The sequence below is a fragment of the Spermophilus citellus genome (assembly GCF_964194105.1).
Source record: "Spermophilus citellus genome assembly, chromosome: 7".
In the NCBI taxonomy this organism is placed as follows: Eukaryota; Metazoa; Chordata; class Mammalia; order Rodentia; family Sciuridae; genus Spermophilus; species Spermophilus citellus.
In genome coordinates, this window is record NC_138188.1 from 108614091 (window position 1) to 108627348 (window position 13258).

The window sequence follows — 13258 nt, forward strand, 5'->3', positions numbered from 1 at the left end:
TAGTAAAAATTTAACTGTCTGTGCCTATACTATGCCTTTAATGCAGTAATCCAGCTGATTGATAAGCATTTTAAAACTAAATATTGATTGAATTCAACTATTTAATTTTCCAGAAATCATCTTGTTTGCATAAATAATAATAAGATGAATGACATGTTACTATAAGATACTTGATAATCTTCTTAGAAATGATTATTAGTCCTAAAAGTATGGTCTGGGATTTGAGATTTTAAAATAAACTATATGTTTTATGCACAATATGGGAAAATCACTTTCTAAGGAGGAATCAACCAGAGGAGAGAAGTTTTATTATCATCAGCTATTTCTATTGCAGTTTGCTGACACAACCAAATATGGTAGTGCTGGGACCTAGTCACTATAAAGGAAAGATCAGGATTGGGGTTATAATCAGGCACTCAGTGGTCAAGTTTCCACTAGGGCATAGGAAGCAGTGAGGGTTGGGCAATCAGACCAGAGGCATGAGAAGCTGTGAGGGAGGTTAGGCAGAGACAAAGCCACTCTTGGCCTCTTATTTTTCATGAATGAAAAGGTTTACATGCTTTGTCAGATGATTAAATTTCTAGTCCCTTAAAGAAGTGTTAAGCAGGAAAGACCAAGTTTCATGACACACCTGAGCATCTTAGTGAGCTGGCAAGAAAGAGCAGGTAGATGAGCCATGTGTGGTGGTGCATGCCTGTAATCCCAGGGACTCTGGAGCCTAGGAAGACTGCAAGTTCAAGGCCAACTTCAGCAACTTAGTGAGTTCCTGTCTCAAAATAAATAATTGTTTAAAATGCCTGAAGATGTAGGTCAGTGGCAGAGTACCCCCTGTGTTCAATCCCCAGAACTGGGAGGAAAAAATAAAAAGAAGAAGAAGTAGGTAAATGCTTTCACAGTGCTATTGAAATGACTGAATTCCACACAGCTGCATATGCAGTATGTATTAATTTCTTTCAGATGGCTGCAGTATCCTTGCAGCACAGAGGCTTGTCAGATGATTAAATTATGATTAATGCCTCCCAATCAGTCCTAGGTTTCTATATTGGTAAAACTTGATCAATTAGTCTTTAGAATTTATACTGAGATATAGCAACTCTAAGGTTGGTGTCTGTGGTCTCAAGAGGGCAGAGCAGAGCAGATAGGATTTCTGGAAGATCTTAGGAATGGGAGGTAGGCAGGGTCTTCAGTATGGCTAGAATAACAAGAACAGAACCAGAATTTCAGCATATGCTTCTTCTCCAGGGGGTCTATGTAATGTTCTGCATCAGGAGGAAAATATGCCAGAGAGGATGAAGGCAATTTTAAAGGAAGTCTAAGTCTGGTTTGGCTTACCCCATTTTGATAGTATTATTGGAAGCTTTTACAATGATTGCTAATAGCAAACAGGATTTGATTTAATAGACCCTAAGAAAGAACCTGGGGTTCTATAAGGGAAAATAAAATAGCTATTGGTAGGATGATCATATAATTTATTGTGTAAACTGAGACACTTTTCAAAGTGAAGAGAATTACTAAGTCAGAAGAACAGACATAGAGTAGAACCGTCCTTTATAAACCCGGATATCTGCTAACCCTAGTTTGGGCAAACTTCCTTGGGTTGAAGGTTTCAGTCTCTCCAGGGAAGATCAAAATTTTTCTCAGAAACCTTGGTTTCAGTAAATCTTCCCCAGAACCACTCAGAATGGACAGAAGTACTCAGCACCCAGGTGCAGTAAAGCTCTATCAAGCAAACCTGGATTATTATATGTTAATATCAATAGAGGCAGCTGATGTTTCTTCAGGAACTTCAAAATAAAAGCTCATTTTTAAAATCCATTTTTACTTGAAATCTTCTTATGTATTTTAAGTATAAACATTATGCCAGAAAAAAAGTAGCTAAAACTAGATAATAAGAACAATTGATTCAGTTCAATTTTCTTCTGCATACTCCTAAATATGAATGCCCTTGATAATCCTTGTCTTAAACATATAACACACAATGGGATTTGATAATAGGGAATAGAAATAAATGCAAAATAATGTTTTAAGCTTAGCGAAGCAAAGATTATGCCACATAGATAAGTTTATTATTTAGGAAATTAAAGGGGGAAAGGAGTTCTCAGGACTATTAAGTGATAATGAGTTTCAGAGTAAGGAAGAGAATTTATTTTATACCATAACTTATAGGAAAATCCAGCCTATACCTCCACTCTCAGAGAAAGGCATGATAACAGGTTTATGATGACAGTTACATGCTGGTTTAATGTATTGAGGAAAAGCCATATAATTACCATAATCACTAATGTTCATCTTGTGAACCCTTCTTCCAAATGAGAACTACTATAGTTACCATTATATTCCTAGAGATAAGATGATGTGGTATGATATAGTAGAAAGGACATAGGTTTGGGAGTAGATGAAACCTGAGTCTCACTCCTGGGTTCATCACTTCCTTGGTTGTGCATTTCTGGGCACTCTGCTTCTTAATCTCTGAGATGGGAGTAGTAATATCCACGTTGTAGTAGTGTTGGGAAAAGTAGAAAATATGCGTAAGCGTAATGCCCAGCACAGAGTGTGTACACTGGATAAATGACAGATGCTTAAATGATTTTCCAAACTGCCCTTGCTTTGAGAGTTTTACAGTCTAAGTAATGATCAAGGGTTAGATGAGTGACATAGGAGTAGGGTCATTTTTCTGTGAGTCTCAGATCATCTAAAAAGGCCTGGTTGAGGAGAGCAGACCTTAGGTGAGTCTCAAAGGAAAGCTAAGACACTGCCTTAGGAGGATACAGAGGGTATCCATCATGGCAGGAAAAAGGGAGGTAGCAAAGGGAGGTAAGAAAGCATGTGGTGTGTTTGCAGAGGGTTGCAGGGGAAGCAGTAGGTAATAATGTTATAGAAGTAGCTAGGGCCAAATCATAATGTACTTTTAATGACAAATACCAAGTTTTGACTTAATTTCATAGCAATGGAGGAACCATGGTAAGGCTTTTGATTTAAGAGAAGGGAATGATATTTAGCATAAAATGAGAGCTTTGGAGATGGAAAGAATGTTAGATGTCACTTATTACAAACACTTCCTATTAGAGAGAATTAAGCAAAACTGCCATATAACTGCAATAGCTTAGTGGTCAAAATAAATTTAGTATGCTTGCAGCCCTGAGTTCAATCCCCAGCACACCACCAACACACACACACACGCACGCACGCACGCACACACGTGAAGGATGGATTTGGTAGATTAGAAATAGAAAAATTAGAAAAGAAAACTACTTAGGTCACCCCCCTAGCAGTCTGTGTATGAAGTAGTAATGGCTGGACTGGGTGGGATGAGGGAGTGGGGCTCAGTAGTCATGAATAATATCAAGACTGCAATCCCAAGTGGCAGGGGAAAGTGGAGTATCAACAGAAGTGGTAGGTGAACAGGGAAAACTGTCCACAGAGAAGAGGAGTTCAGTTTCCACTGTGGAACTCGAGGAACTGAAAGCCCTTCCCACTCACTGACAAGGGCCCCTCTGTTCTCTAGGAAGATCATTTCCTTTGCTGAGAATGTGTCTTTGTAGCATACTGACATGGGACAGGCAGTTAGACCAACTGAATGAGTGCTGCTCACAAATTGAGGTATGTGCAGGTCATGATGAGGTAGTAGAAGCCCTGGGAATAGATCAGAGCTCTGCTGGAGTGAAGGAAAGGCAAGGACTGACCTTAGCACCTCTGCATCTAGGAGCAGGGAAAAGACAGTGCCAGTAAACCAGGCATAGAAAACCAGGGATTTGTAGTGGATCATTTCTACCTTTAGTGTTGATTCTCTACTTTCGTTCTCAGTTAGGAACCTGATGCCGACACAGGACAGAGGGACAGTGGAAAGGCCACAGCACCATGGGGTCTGGATTGCTAGAGGAGGTCATTCTAGGGAGCTACTGCAGATTCAGGAACGAGAAAAGGGAAGCCAGAAGGGGTCCATAGACTGTGGAAAAGGAGTGTATGGACTACAGTCTGCAGTGTGGGCGAAGGGCAAATGTGGGAACCCAGGGGAGCACAGGTGAGAATGAGGGAGGGCCTACCCAGACCCAAGCAGTGCTGAATGGATTCACTCTTGAGAACAGTCTCAGTCACTGTTCCTTTTCACTTCTGGCTAAGTTGAATCCTCCTAAAAGTACAAAAGCCAAATGAATACTATACCACTAGGCCAGAATAACCCCAGAGAGATAGGCAGCAGTGCTATTAGCTCTTTCAAGTCACTTGGGCTCTGAAATTCTCACATGGATCATCCACACCAGGACTCTGATTTTAGGAAAACTCCAATCCCATTTGGTTTCTCCCTGGCACCCAGTCCTCCAGCCTCATCCTACCTTGTATAGTTAGCATGAACTCAGAGAAGGCAAACTACATTTAGCCTGTTTCAAAAAGCATTAAGAAAAAATAAATATGTTAATATCCTAAAAGCAAATATAAAAAAAATGTGAAGATCACGGGTTGGGCTGAGTTATCTGTCATACTACTCTGCTTCTTTGGTGAAGTAACTAAGGGAAGATGTGAGAGGCTGCTCTCTAGCTTTATTAACCTGCCAAATTTATTCCTTTTACTATAATCCTTTTCAACTGGTTAATGTTTAAAATGGCTGTATCATAATCTGAAATTTATTTTACATGGAGTTTTTTGGGGTTAATATGCTATATTTACTTGATCTATAAAATGGGACTGCAGCAGAGGGAAAAACTTCTTTGAAAGCTTAATGATGAACCTTTTCATAATTAGATTTGAAAAGGAAATTTAATGTACCAGAGAACAGACTTACATGCAACCTGTTTCTCTACCACAGAATCAAAATGTCCTTGAAATCCAGGGTGATGCAATTAAAAAAGTAAGGTCTGGGATGGAAGTTAAGGTCTTGAGAGACCAGTTAATGAAAATGTATGATATCCTTTTAAAAATATGCTTTAAAACAATACTGTATTAATCTTCATGACAAAATGGATCAGTCATTTAAAGCACTTTAACTTTTCTGCATCTTTCCACTCACGCCTCACTCCACCCCCTCCCATACCACGCCTGGGTTGTTCCCACGGACCTCTCTCTCCTCCCCTTGTGCCCAGTCCCTCTTTCATGCCACTTCCTTGCAGAAGACGCACCAGAGTGCCCTGCAGGTACAGCAGAAAGCCGAGGCACTGCTCCAGGCTGGTCACTATGATGCGGACGCCATCCGGGAATGTGCAGAAAAGGTGGCCCTCCACTGGCAGCAGCTCATGCTGAAGATGGAAGATCGCTTAAAACTGGTCAACGCATCTGTGGCCTTTTACAAAACTTCTGAACAGGTGAGGGAAAGGTGGGAGGCGCGTGCGCTGAGGCTGACAGAGGGCTGCTTTCTGCTTCCCATTGTAACTCTGCAATTCAACTCCAACAAGGAGCCAGTCCTCTCAGCACAAACTTGGAGAATAAAAGAATGACGTGTGGAAACACCACAGTTGGCTTCCTTACCATCTTTTTCATTATGGCAGTGAACCATGTGATTTATTTCTCAAACTCATCATATCTGTACTGAGGTGTTAAAACAGAAATGAGGTGCATACTAAATGCTAGATTTGAGCAATGTATCAGTCAGCTTTTGCCACAGTAATGCCTTATAACCAACTGCCTTAAAACTCACTGGCATAAAACAAAAAGCATTTATTTTTTGCTTAAGTATCTGGGGTTCAACTAATCTTAGCTGAGCTTGGTAGAGCGAGGTTCCAAGCTGCAGTTTGCATCCAAGGATGCTCCTGTGTTTCTCACCCTCCTTGTCCAGCAGCTACTTGAGGCACATTTATAGTTAAAGACAGAAAGTGCAAGAGCCCAAAACCTACTGTGTAAAAGCATCTCAAGACTTTACTTCTGTCACATTCTCTAATGTCCCATTAGCCCAGACAATCACATGGCCAAGCCATCAGTGAGGTAACAATGCCTCCAATGAAATTCTGGAGAGGAAAATGAATGTTTACTGAACAATAATATAATCTACTGCAACTAGTCATTATGCACTGCTTGAAAAACATATGACCCTGCCATTCCTGGGGTTTCCAGCCTATTTGAGGAAACTCAGCTCTGTCCTTGGGGAACTGTGAGCCTAAGTGGTTAAGATAGTGCAGCAATGAGAGAAGTGGCAGGAGATGCGTACAGCAGGGCCCTGAAGATGCAGATATGTTACCATTACGTCAGTACATCAATATGGGCAAGGCCTAAGGATATTTTTTAAATGATTTGGGTGCTATACGGAAATTCTTTTCATGAAATAGAGGCTTAAAACAGGACTAATTTTATTCAGTGTAAAATAGTTTTCTCATTGAACTGCTCCCTAGAAGAAATAAATAAAAAATAAATTCCCCTGGGCTGGGGTTGTGGCTCAGCAGTAGAGTGCTCATCTAGCCTGTGCAAGGCCCTGGGTTCAATCCTCAGCATCACATAAAAATAAATAAATAAATAAATAAATAAATAAATAAATAAATGGTATTGTGTCCAACTACAACTAAAAAATAAATATTTTTATTTTTTTATTTTTTTTATTGGATGTTCACAACATTACAAAGCTCATGACAAATCATATTTCATAGATTAGAATCAATTGGGTTATGAACTCCCATTTTTACCCCAAATACAGATTGCAGAATCACATCTGCTACACATCACATTTTTACATACTGCCATATTAGTGACTGTTGTATTCTGCTACCTTTACTATTCCCCCTCTGGATGACTTATTGGGACCATGGAAAGTCTGCCTTGGAGCAAAGAAAACATGCCCATAAGAGCCTATACCAGTGTTTTGGTTCACACACTTCATGTTTCTTATGTTTTTTTCAGAGAGATTATGCTTTTGATGGCCACAGAAGTGACAGCAGCAGATTAAGATGATAGAACTTCCCCAGTTGATCTATAATCAACACAATCCAAATCAAATCCCAGCAAGCTTTTTTGTAGAAATTGACATACCAATTCTAGGATGTCCATGGAAATAAAATGCACATGAAAAGAATGCAAACTCAAAGAACCTGGAATAGCCAAAACAATCTCAAAAGGGAAGAACAAAATTTGGAGGCGTTACACTACGTGATTTAAAGATTTATTCTAAAATTGCAGTGATCAAGACAGAATAATATTGGTGTAAGAATAGACACAATGGAATAGAATGGAGGTTATAAAAGTTGACACATTTATATGGGTGTTTGATTTTTGTCAAAGCAATTCCATGAACAAAGGAAAGTCTTTTCAGCAATTGGCACTACCCAAATGAATGTCTATATGGGAAAAAATGAGACTTAATCCCGATCTAATGTACAAATTTTCATTTGAAATAGATCAAGATCATGAAGGGGACAGAGTACTATTTAAGAGTCAGAAAATCTGACCCTGAACTGACCTTGCTGAAGGTTACTTTATTTCTCTAGATTTGTTTCTTCACCTATGAAAGGATTTATACTTGATAATCATTTCACTTTTAACTTCCACATTGATTGGCTGTAAGTCCAATCTTATCATGGGACAGATCTCAAGTAGTCTTATTCTTAATGTCTTTGTATGTCTATAATCTGTTTTATCCCAAGACAAGAGTCTGCCTGTGCATATTTAAACATCTTTCTTGAAGACAAGTACTAGAGATGGGACTAGACAAGCAACCCAGGATTTAGGAACAAACCATCTCATGATATGAGAAACATGTCTGGCCATGAGGATGTTCTGTCTGAGACATCTTTCAGCTTAGTTTATAACTCAGTGAGCATCCTGTCTAATAATATAAATCCTTAATCAAAAGCGATGGCTTTCTCAGAGAAAGCCAAAGACAGTTTTAGCTGCTCCCCCAGTTGCTATATCCAAGCAAGTAGTCAAAGTCTATTGAAGGAAAGCAGGAATTGAAGTTTCGTCTTTCTGAATCCTCCCTTAGTCCATGATACCAGACCTCTTTGAATTTCCCACTGTAGGACCCAACCTAACTTTCTCTTCAAACCCCCTTCAAAATACTCTGTTCTCTCCTGAGGTCATGTATAAGGTCCCCCAGCATGGCTTCTCCACACTTTTAGAACTGAAAGTCTTAACAGTCTTTTAGGTTAACTCAAATTTATTTTCCCTGTGAAGAAAATGTACATTTTGCAATAGGGAGCCTTAAGATGTCATGCCTTATGACAGGACTTTGGGACATTTTTCCCAGGGGAAGAGAAAGAGGACTTTCATTTATGGCTCATAAATCACACAACAGTGGCAACTTCCTTCTTTACCTCTGCTCAAGGCTCCTTACTACAGGACAAGCGCAGATGGTTGGAAATTGAGCATCTTCTCAAAATTCCATTTCCTGTTCTGTAAATTCACAGTTATTGTGAAGTTATACCAATATTAAATATATAAAAACTTTGAAATGCCTCCAATATACTATCTTCCTTCCTTTTTTTCTACTTCATACTATTCCTTGGTAATGTCATCAACCCCCATAGCTACAGCCTTCTACTATCAACTCTAAGAAGACAATCCCCAAATCCATATCTCCAGTTGAAGATTGTCTCTCAAGCTCTAGACACAGGATTCTCACTGCCTTCTGGACTTCTCTTAAGACTCTTAGGTGCCCCAGACTCTTAAGACTCACCACATACTCTAAATTGACAGACTGAATTTTGAATGAAACGTGTCACTGTGTGGAATTCTGTGGGCTGAAGGTCCTCAAAGAACACTTCCTAACTGACTAATTTACTGAGTGTTTCTCTCCATGATTCATTAGGTATGCAGTGTTCTGGAGAGCTTAGAGCAAGAGTACCGAAGAGATGAGGACTGGTGTGGTGGAAGAGATAAACTGGGGCCAGCAGCAGAGATCGACCATGTTATCCCCCTCATCAGCAAACATTTGGAACAAAAGGAGGCTTTCCTTAAGGTCAGAGCACATTAACTCTCAGACTCCAGTCTGTTCTTTCAATATGTAGGTGCTCTCATGCACACATGTGCGCTCGCTCGCTCTCTCTCCTCTCTCTCTCTCTCTCTCTCTCTCTCTCTCTCTCTCTCTCTCTCTCTCTCTCTCTCTCTCTCACACACACACACACACACACACACACACACTTGTTTCATATGGGCCTCCTAGCCCGCCCCCTGCTTTTGCTAACTTCTTATCTACAGGGCAGAGAGGTTGTAGAGAAGATGTTGACTGGTCAGTTGCAAAGGTAGTAAGGTTATGCTTCAAGCATTCATTTCTCTCTCAGTACTTTTGGTATCATTGGGCAATTAGGATATAACATTACTACTGTTGCCATATTTCAATATCCTGATATCCTGTGAACATTGTTAACTGAGAAAAATATACTCAGTGGTTTGGTTTATAAAATTACTTTTTGATTAAAAGATAGAAAACACTTAAAATGTATAAAACACTATTAAAAATACTTTATAAATAGATGACAATCTATTTATGATCCTTTATAAAAGTTTAGGGTAAGAATTAAGCAAATAAATTTAGACACCATGTTTATTTATCAGTCTAGCAATTGTCAATTACCAATAAATGCCATGCTATTTATCCTCCTGTGTGAAGGTAGAATACCTTTCCTGGGCTTAGAGCCTGAGCCTCCCAGGGAGGAAGCACAGCCGTGCTGTGCACAGGCTTTCAATGGAGCAGGAAGATCTTTGATATTCTCTTAACCATCTGTATCCAGGCTAATCTAAAGTCTCTGTTCATTCCCAAATTTCTTGCTTTCATGTTCTACTTTCTCTCAGGTAAGCATAAGAGAATGTTTATACCCTCACAGACTGCCACTATTTTTATGCAATTCTATAATTAACTGCCTTTCTTTTATTAGGGATTTTCTCTATTTGACCACCTTTTGGAGTTATATTTTTTGTTCTTTTTAAAGATGGCCTTCTCCCATCTGTCTAGTATCTGAAGCTATACTGGTTAGAACCTTTAGTCATCAGGAATAGGAATTTTTCCATGCTGGGCTTAAGATAGTTTAAAAAATCTTCCCTATTATAAAACAAAATTTAAAACAAAACAATTTAAGTAGAGCATATCAAGGGTTTTAAATACAGAGATAAAGGTATTTACTCATAAAGTTAAACATTTCTTTTGAAGAAGAAAAAAACTTTTCTGGGCTGATATTTTTCATATGTTCCCAAAATTATAGAGAAAAACTCTCCATCGCTGTGGGAATTCTGTGCCCAACAGACAGAATGTCACACTCTGTTTTTACACATTAGTTGATACATTTCAGATTTTTTAGCTTTAGACCACCATCAAGCTATCAAACTTATGTGCCTGAGAGTTCATGGACCCACCAATAGACTTCTACCAAAGATCCCAGAAGCTTTTGTTGCTAATTTTTATATAATCAAAAAATTATATGGTTTTAGAATTATATTAATCATATGTTATAGAACAATTTTAATCATATAGTTTATAGGATCTGAGGCTAAGTATAAGAAGGTTTAAAACTTAACAATTTGGTCTAGAGATAATTTAATTCTGGAAACTTGTAGATTAAAGATTAGAATACTAGCCTGTTACTTTTATAAACAGGAGAGTTAAAACTTCTTTTCAGAGAAATCCAGAACTATATAAGCTTGAGAAACTAGAAATACTCTGTCAGTAGACCTAAATTCTAGATCTGCCTGTGCCCTTTCTGGGCTTCAGTCTTGTCTATCCGTATAACAAGGAGAATGTGACCTGTCCTCTCTGCCCCCACAACTGACTTGAGTCTTAAAGGCTCTTAAAGTCATAATGGTTCTTATTCTGTTACAGAGATCAGTGTTTTCCAATAATAGAAAGTTTATTGGTGATTTTAGGTAAGGGATGGATAGACATATGAATTTGAAAAATGCAGGTAACAATTTCCATTTAGATTTAGAATGTAGAGTTAATAAGCGTGTTTACAAAAAAAAAAAAAATCCCCAAGTCTGAATCAAACAAATGTTAAAGAGGGCTTATGTTGCCTGGACTTTCACCAGTGGTCATCATAAGATGTATTCTAGTGGAAAAGGAAAACCAGCCTGGGAGTGAATGTTAGTAATGCCAGATCAACCTACAGGTAGTCAAGGGATTTTATTGATTTCTGATTTTTATCTTAAATGGAAAGAGGACAGGCACAGATAAAAGGAAAGCTCAGAGCACAAGCCTATTAAATTGGAATTGGTCCATCCATGAACCAGAAGTGACCTCTAGAGCTGTGCTTCCACAGGACTCCTCCAGCATCCTCATGACTATCAAGCCCTCAAGCTTTCTAAAAAGTGGAAGGAGGGCACCCCTCTCTGGTGGCTAGAACACCAGACAGTTGCTGGGGACAGGAGCACCTCACACCTATGTCTCTCTCAGGCCTGCACCCTGGCACGGCGGAACGCTGAAGTATTTCTCAAGTACATCCACAGGAACAACGTCAGCATGCCCAGTGTTGCTAGCCACACTCGAGGACCTGAGCAGCAAGTGAAAGGTCAGTGAGAGGCCTACCAGGCCTCAAGTTACTTCACTAGCATGGACAAGAGGCCAGCCCTTCCCTACACTGTGCTGTGGACCTAGTCTTCATGCTATTTCAAATTTCCTGATTCTTAGAGAAGAAAAAAATCTGATGTGGGATGGTGTGGGCACTGGTGATTCATGGTCAGCTTCTTAATATGCATCAAGATTCTGAATGGAAAAATGAGGACAAATTTTCCCCAGACTTTTAAATAGTATCTTAAAGCTCGGGCTGTACTGCCTAGTAGAATTTTCTGAAATAATGGAAATGTACAATATGGTAGCCACTAGTCACATGTGCCTATTGAGCACTTGAGATATGGCTAATGCAACTGAGGAACTAATATTTTAATTTTATTTAATATTAATTAATTTAAATATAAATAGTCATATGTGACTTGTGCTGACACATTGAATAGCACAAGACTGGGTATCTTAACCCCTGGCAATGAGGCAAGAACTGGGAATCATAAAACCAAGATCTAACTGTAGAGTTGTCATTTATTGCCTAAACTTTAAAACTTTAGTTTTCTTATTTAAAGTGGGGAGAATGTCTAGGCTCTTGCTACTGAAAAATGTGGTCCCAGACTAACAGCATTGATATAACTGTATGAATCTCAGGCCCCAACCAAACCTACAGAGTCAGAACCTGCATTTTGGCACGACTTATCTCATCCACCACTGGTTTGTGTGCAAGTCAAATTTATATAACTACTATTCTAGATAATTTTAATATCTCTCTGAATTCTATAAAGTCCGTGATTATATGAAAAAAATTATATAACCTTTAAAAATTGCTTATTATCTGGTCATATTAAGCTCAAGTTATTATCTGTTACTACCTTAAATTATTACTCTAGCCATGCACAAATTAGCCTTTGAGTAGATGACAAGTTTAATACATGTCCACTTATAAAAGCAGACAAATACAACCCTGGATGGAGGTGGGTAGGGAATTCAAGCTGACTTGGAGTGAGGAGTGTGATAAGCTTGAAGACACCATGATCAGAATAGGGATGTGTGACCTGCTTTAGATAGGGCTTTCTGCCCTGCTCAGAGAGCTCAAGAGCTGGGAAGATCAAAAGCCATTGAAAAGAATTAAACTTAGGAACCAAAGTTCCCTACAGAGAGGAGGGACACACAGTTCCTTTTCCAGCTATGTTATTCTGTTTTTGATTGAGGGACCCTGTGGGTGGCTGACATCATGTCAACCTCTCCTTAAAGCACATTTCAGAGCATATGTTCTGACTTCCAAATGCAGATGGCAGCTTGGGTGAGGCCAGCTGCTGCTGAGAGCCCACACCCCCCACCTACACTTGTGTATGCAGATAAGGGCCAAGCACCCAGAGGGAGCCAGGATGCCTACATCATCTTGGGCCAAGGAAAGGTTGAAGCCATTATGAAAGCTCTCAAAAAGGGCGGGGGGGGGGGCGGGGGGGGGGATGAAACTTGAAACCCTTTAGGGGTTTTGCCTGACTTGGGTTGATTCTCTCAGCCATCACAGAGGGAGGCTGCAGTGAGCAGAGCCTGACTGGTGCACGTAAAGGCTAAAGGAGGCAGGTTCTCACTCTATCTTTCCCCCACTGGAAGCTCTCATGTGAGCAGGGACCTGGAATTCCTTCTGTATCTGTTTCCTTTTCACCTGCTGCCTGGACCCAAATCCATTGCTATATATTTTAGGTTTACCTATGGGAGCAAAGATTGCTGCATAACAACACCAAAATTCAGAGTTGCACAACTGTGAACATTTATTGTTCAAATAACTGGGATTAGCTAGGATGGCCATGCTTGGCAATACAACTAACTGTGCTTCAGGCCAGCTGGCGT

General features: G+C 39.6%; 1 protein-coding gene across 6 annotated transcripts in view; it reads left to right on the forward strand.

The window, feature by feature from the left end:
• KALRN (kalirin RhoGEF kinase) overlaps positions 1 to 13258 on the forward strand; it is a 662170-nt gene that overhangs the window by 391108 nt on the left and 257804 nt on the right. For 4 of the 6 annotated variants that reach the window (XM_081301760.1, XM_081301757.1, XM_081301759.1 and 1 more), the window contains exons 17-19: positions 5076 to 5294; positions 8720 to 8869; positions 11294 to 11408. In XM_081301760.1, coding sequence (XP_081157886.1) covers positions 5076 to 5294; positions 8720 to 8869; positions 11294 to 11408 — 484 coding nt within the window. The remainder of the gene's footprint in view (positions 1 to 5075; positions 5295 to 8719; positions 8870 to 11293; positions 11409 to 13258) is intronic. The other 2 variants (XM_081301761.1, XM_081301753.1) reach the window with 1 other exon arrangement.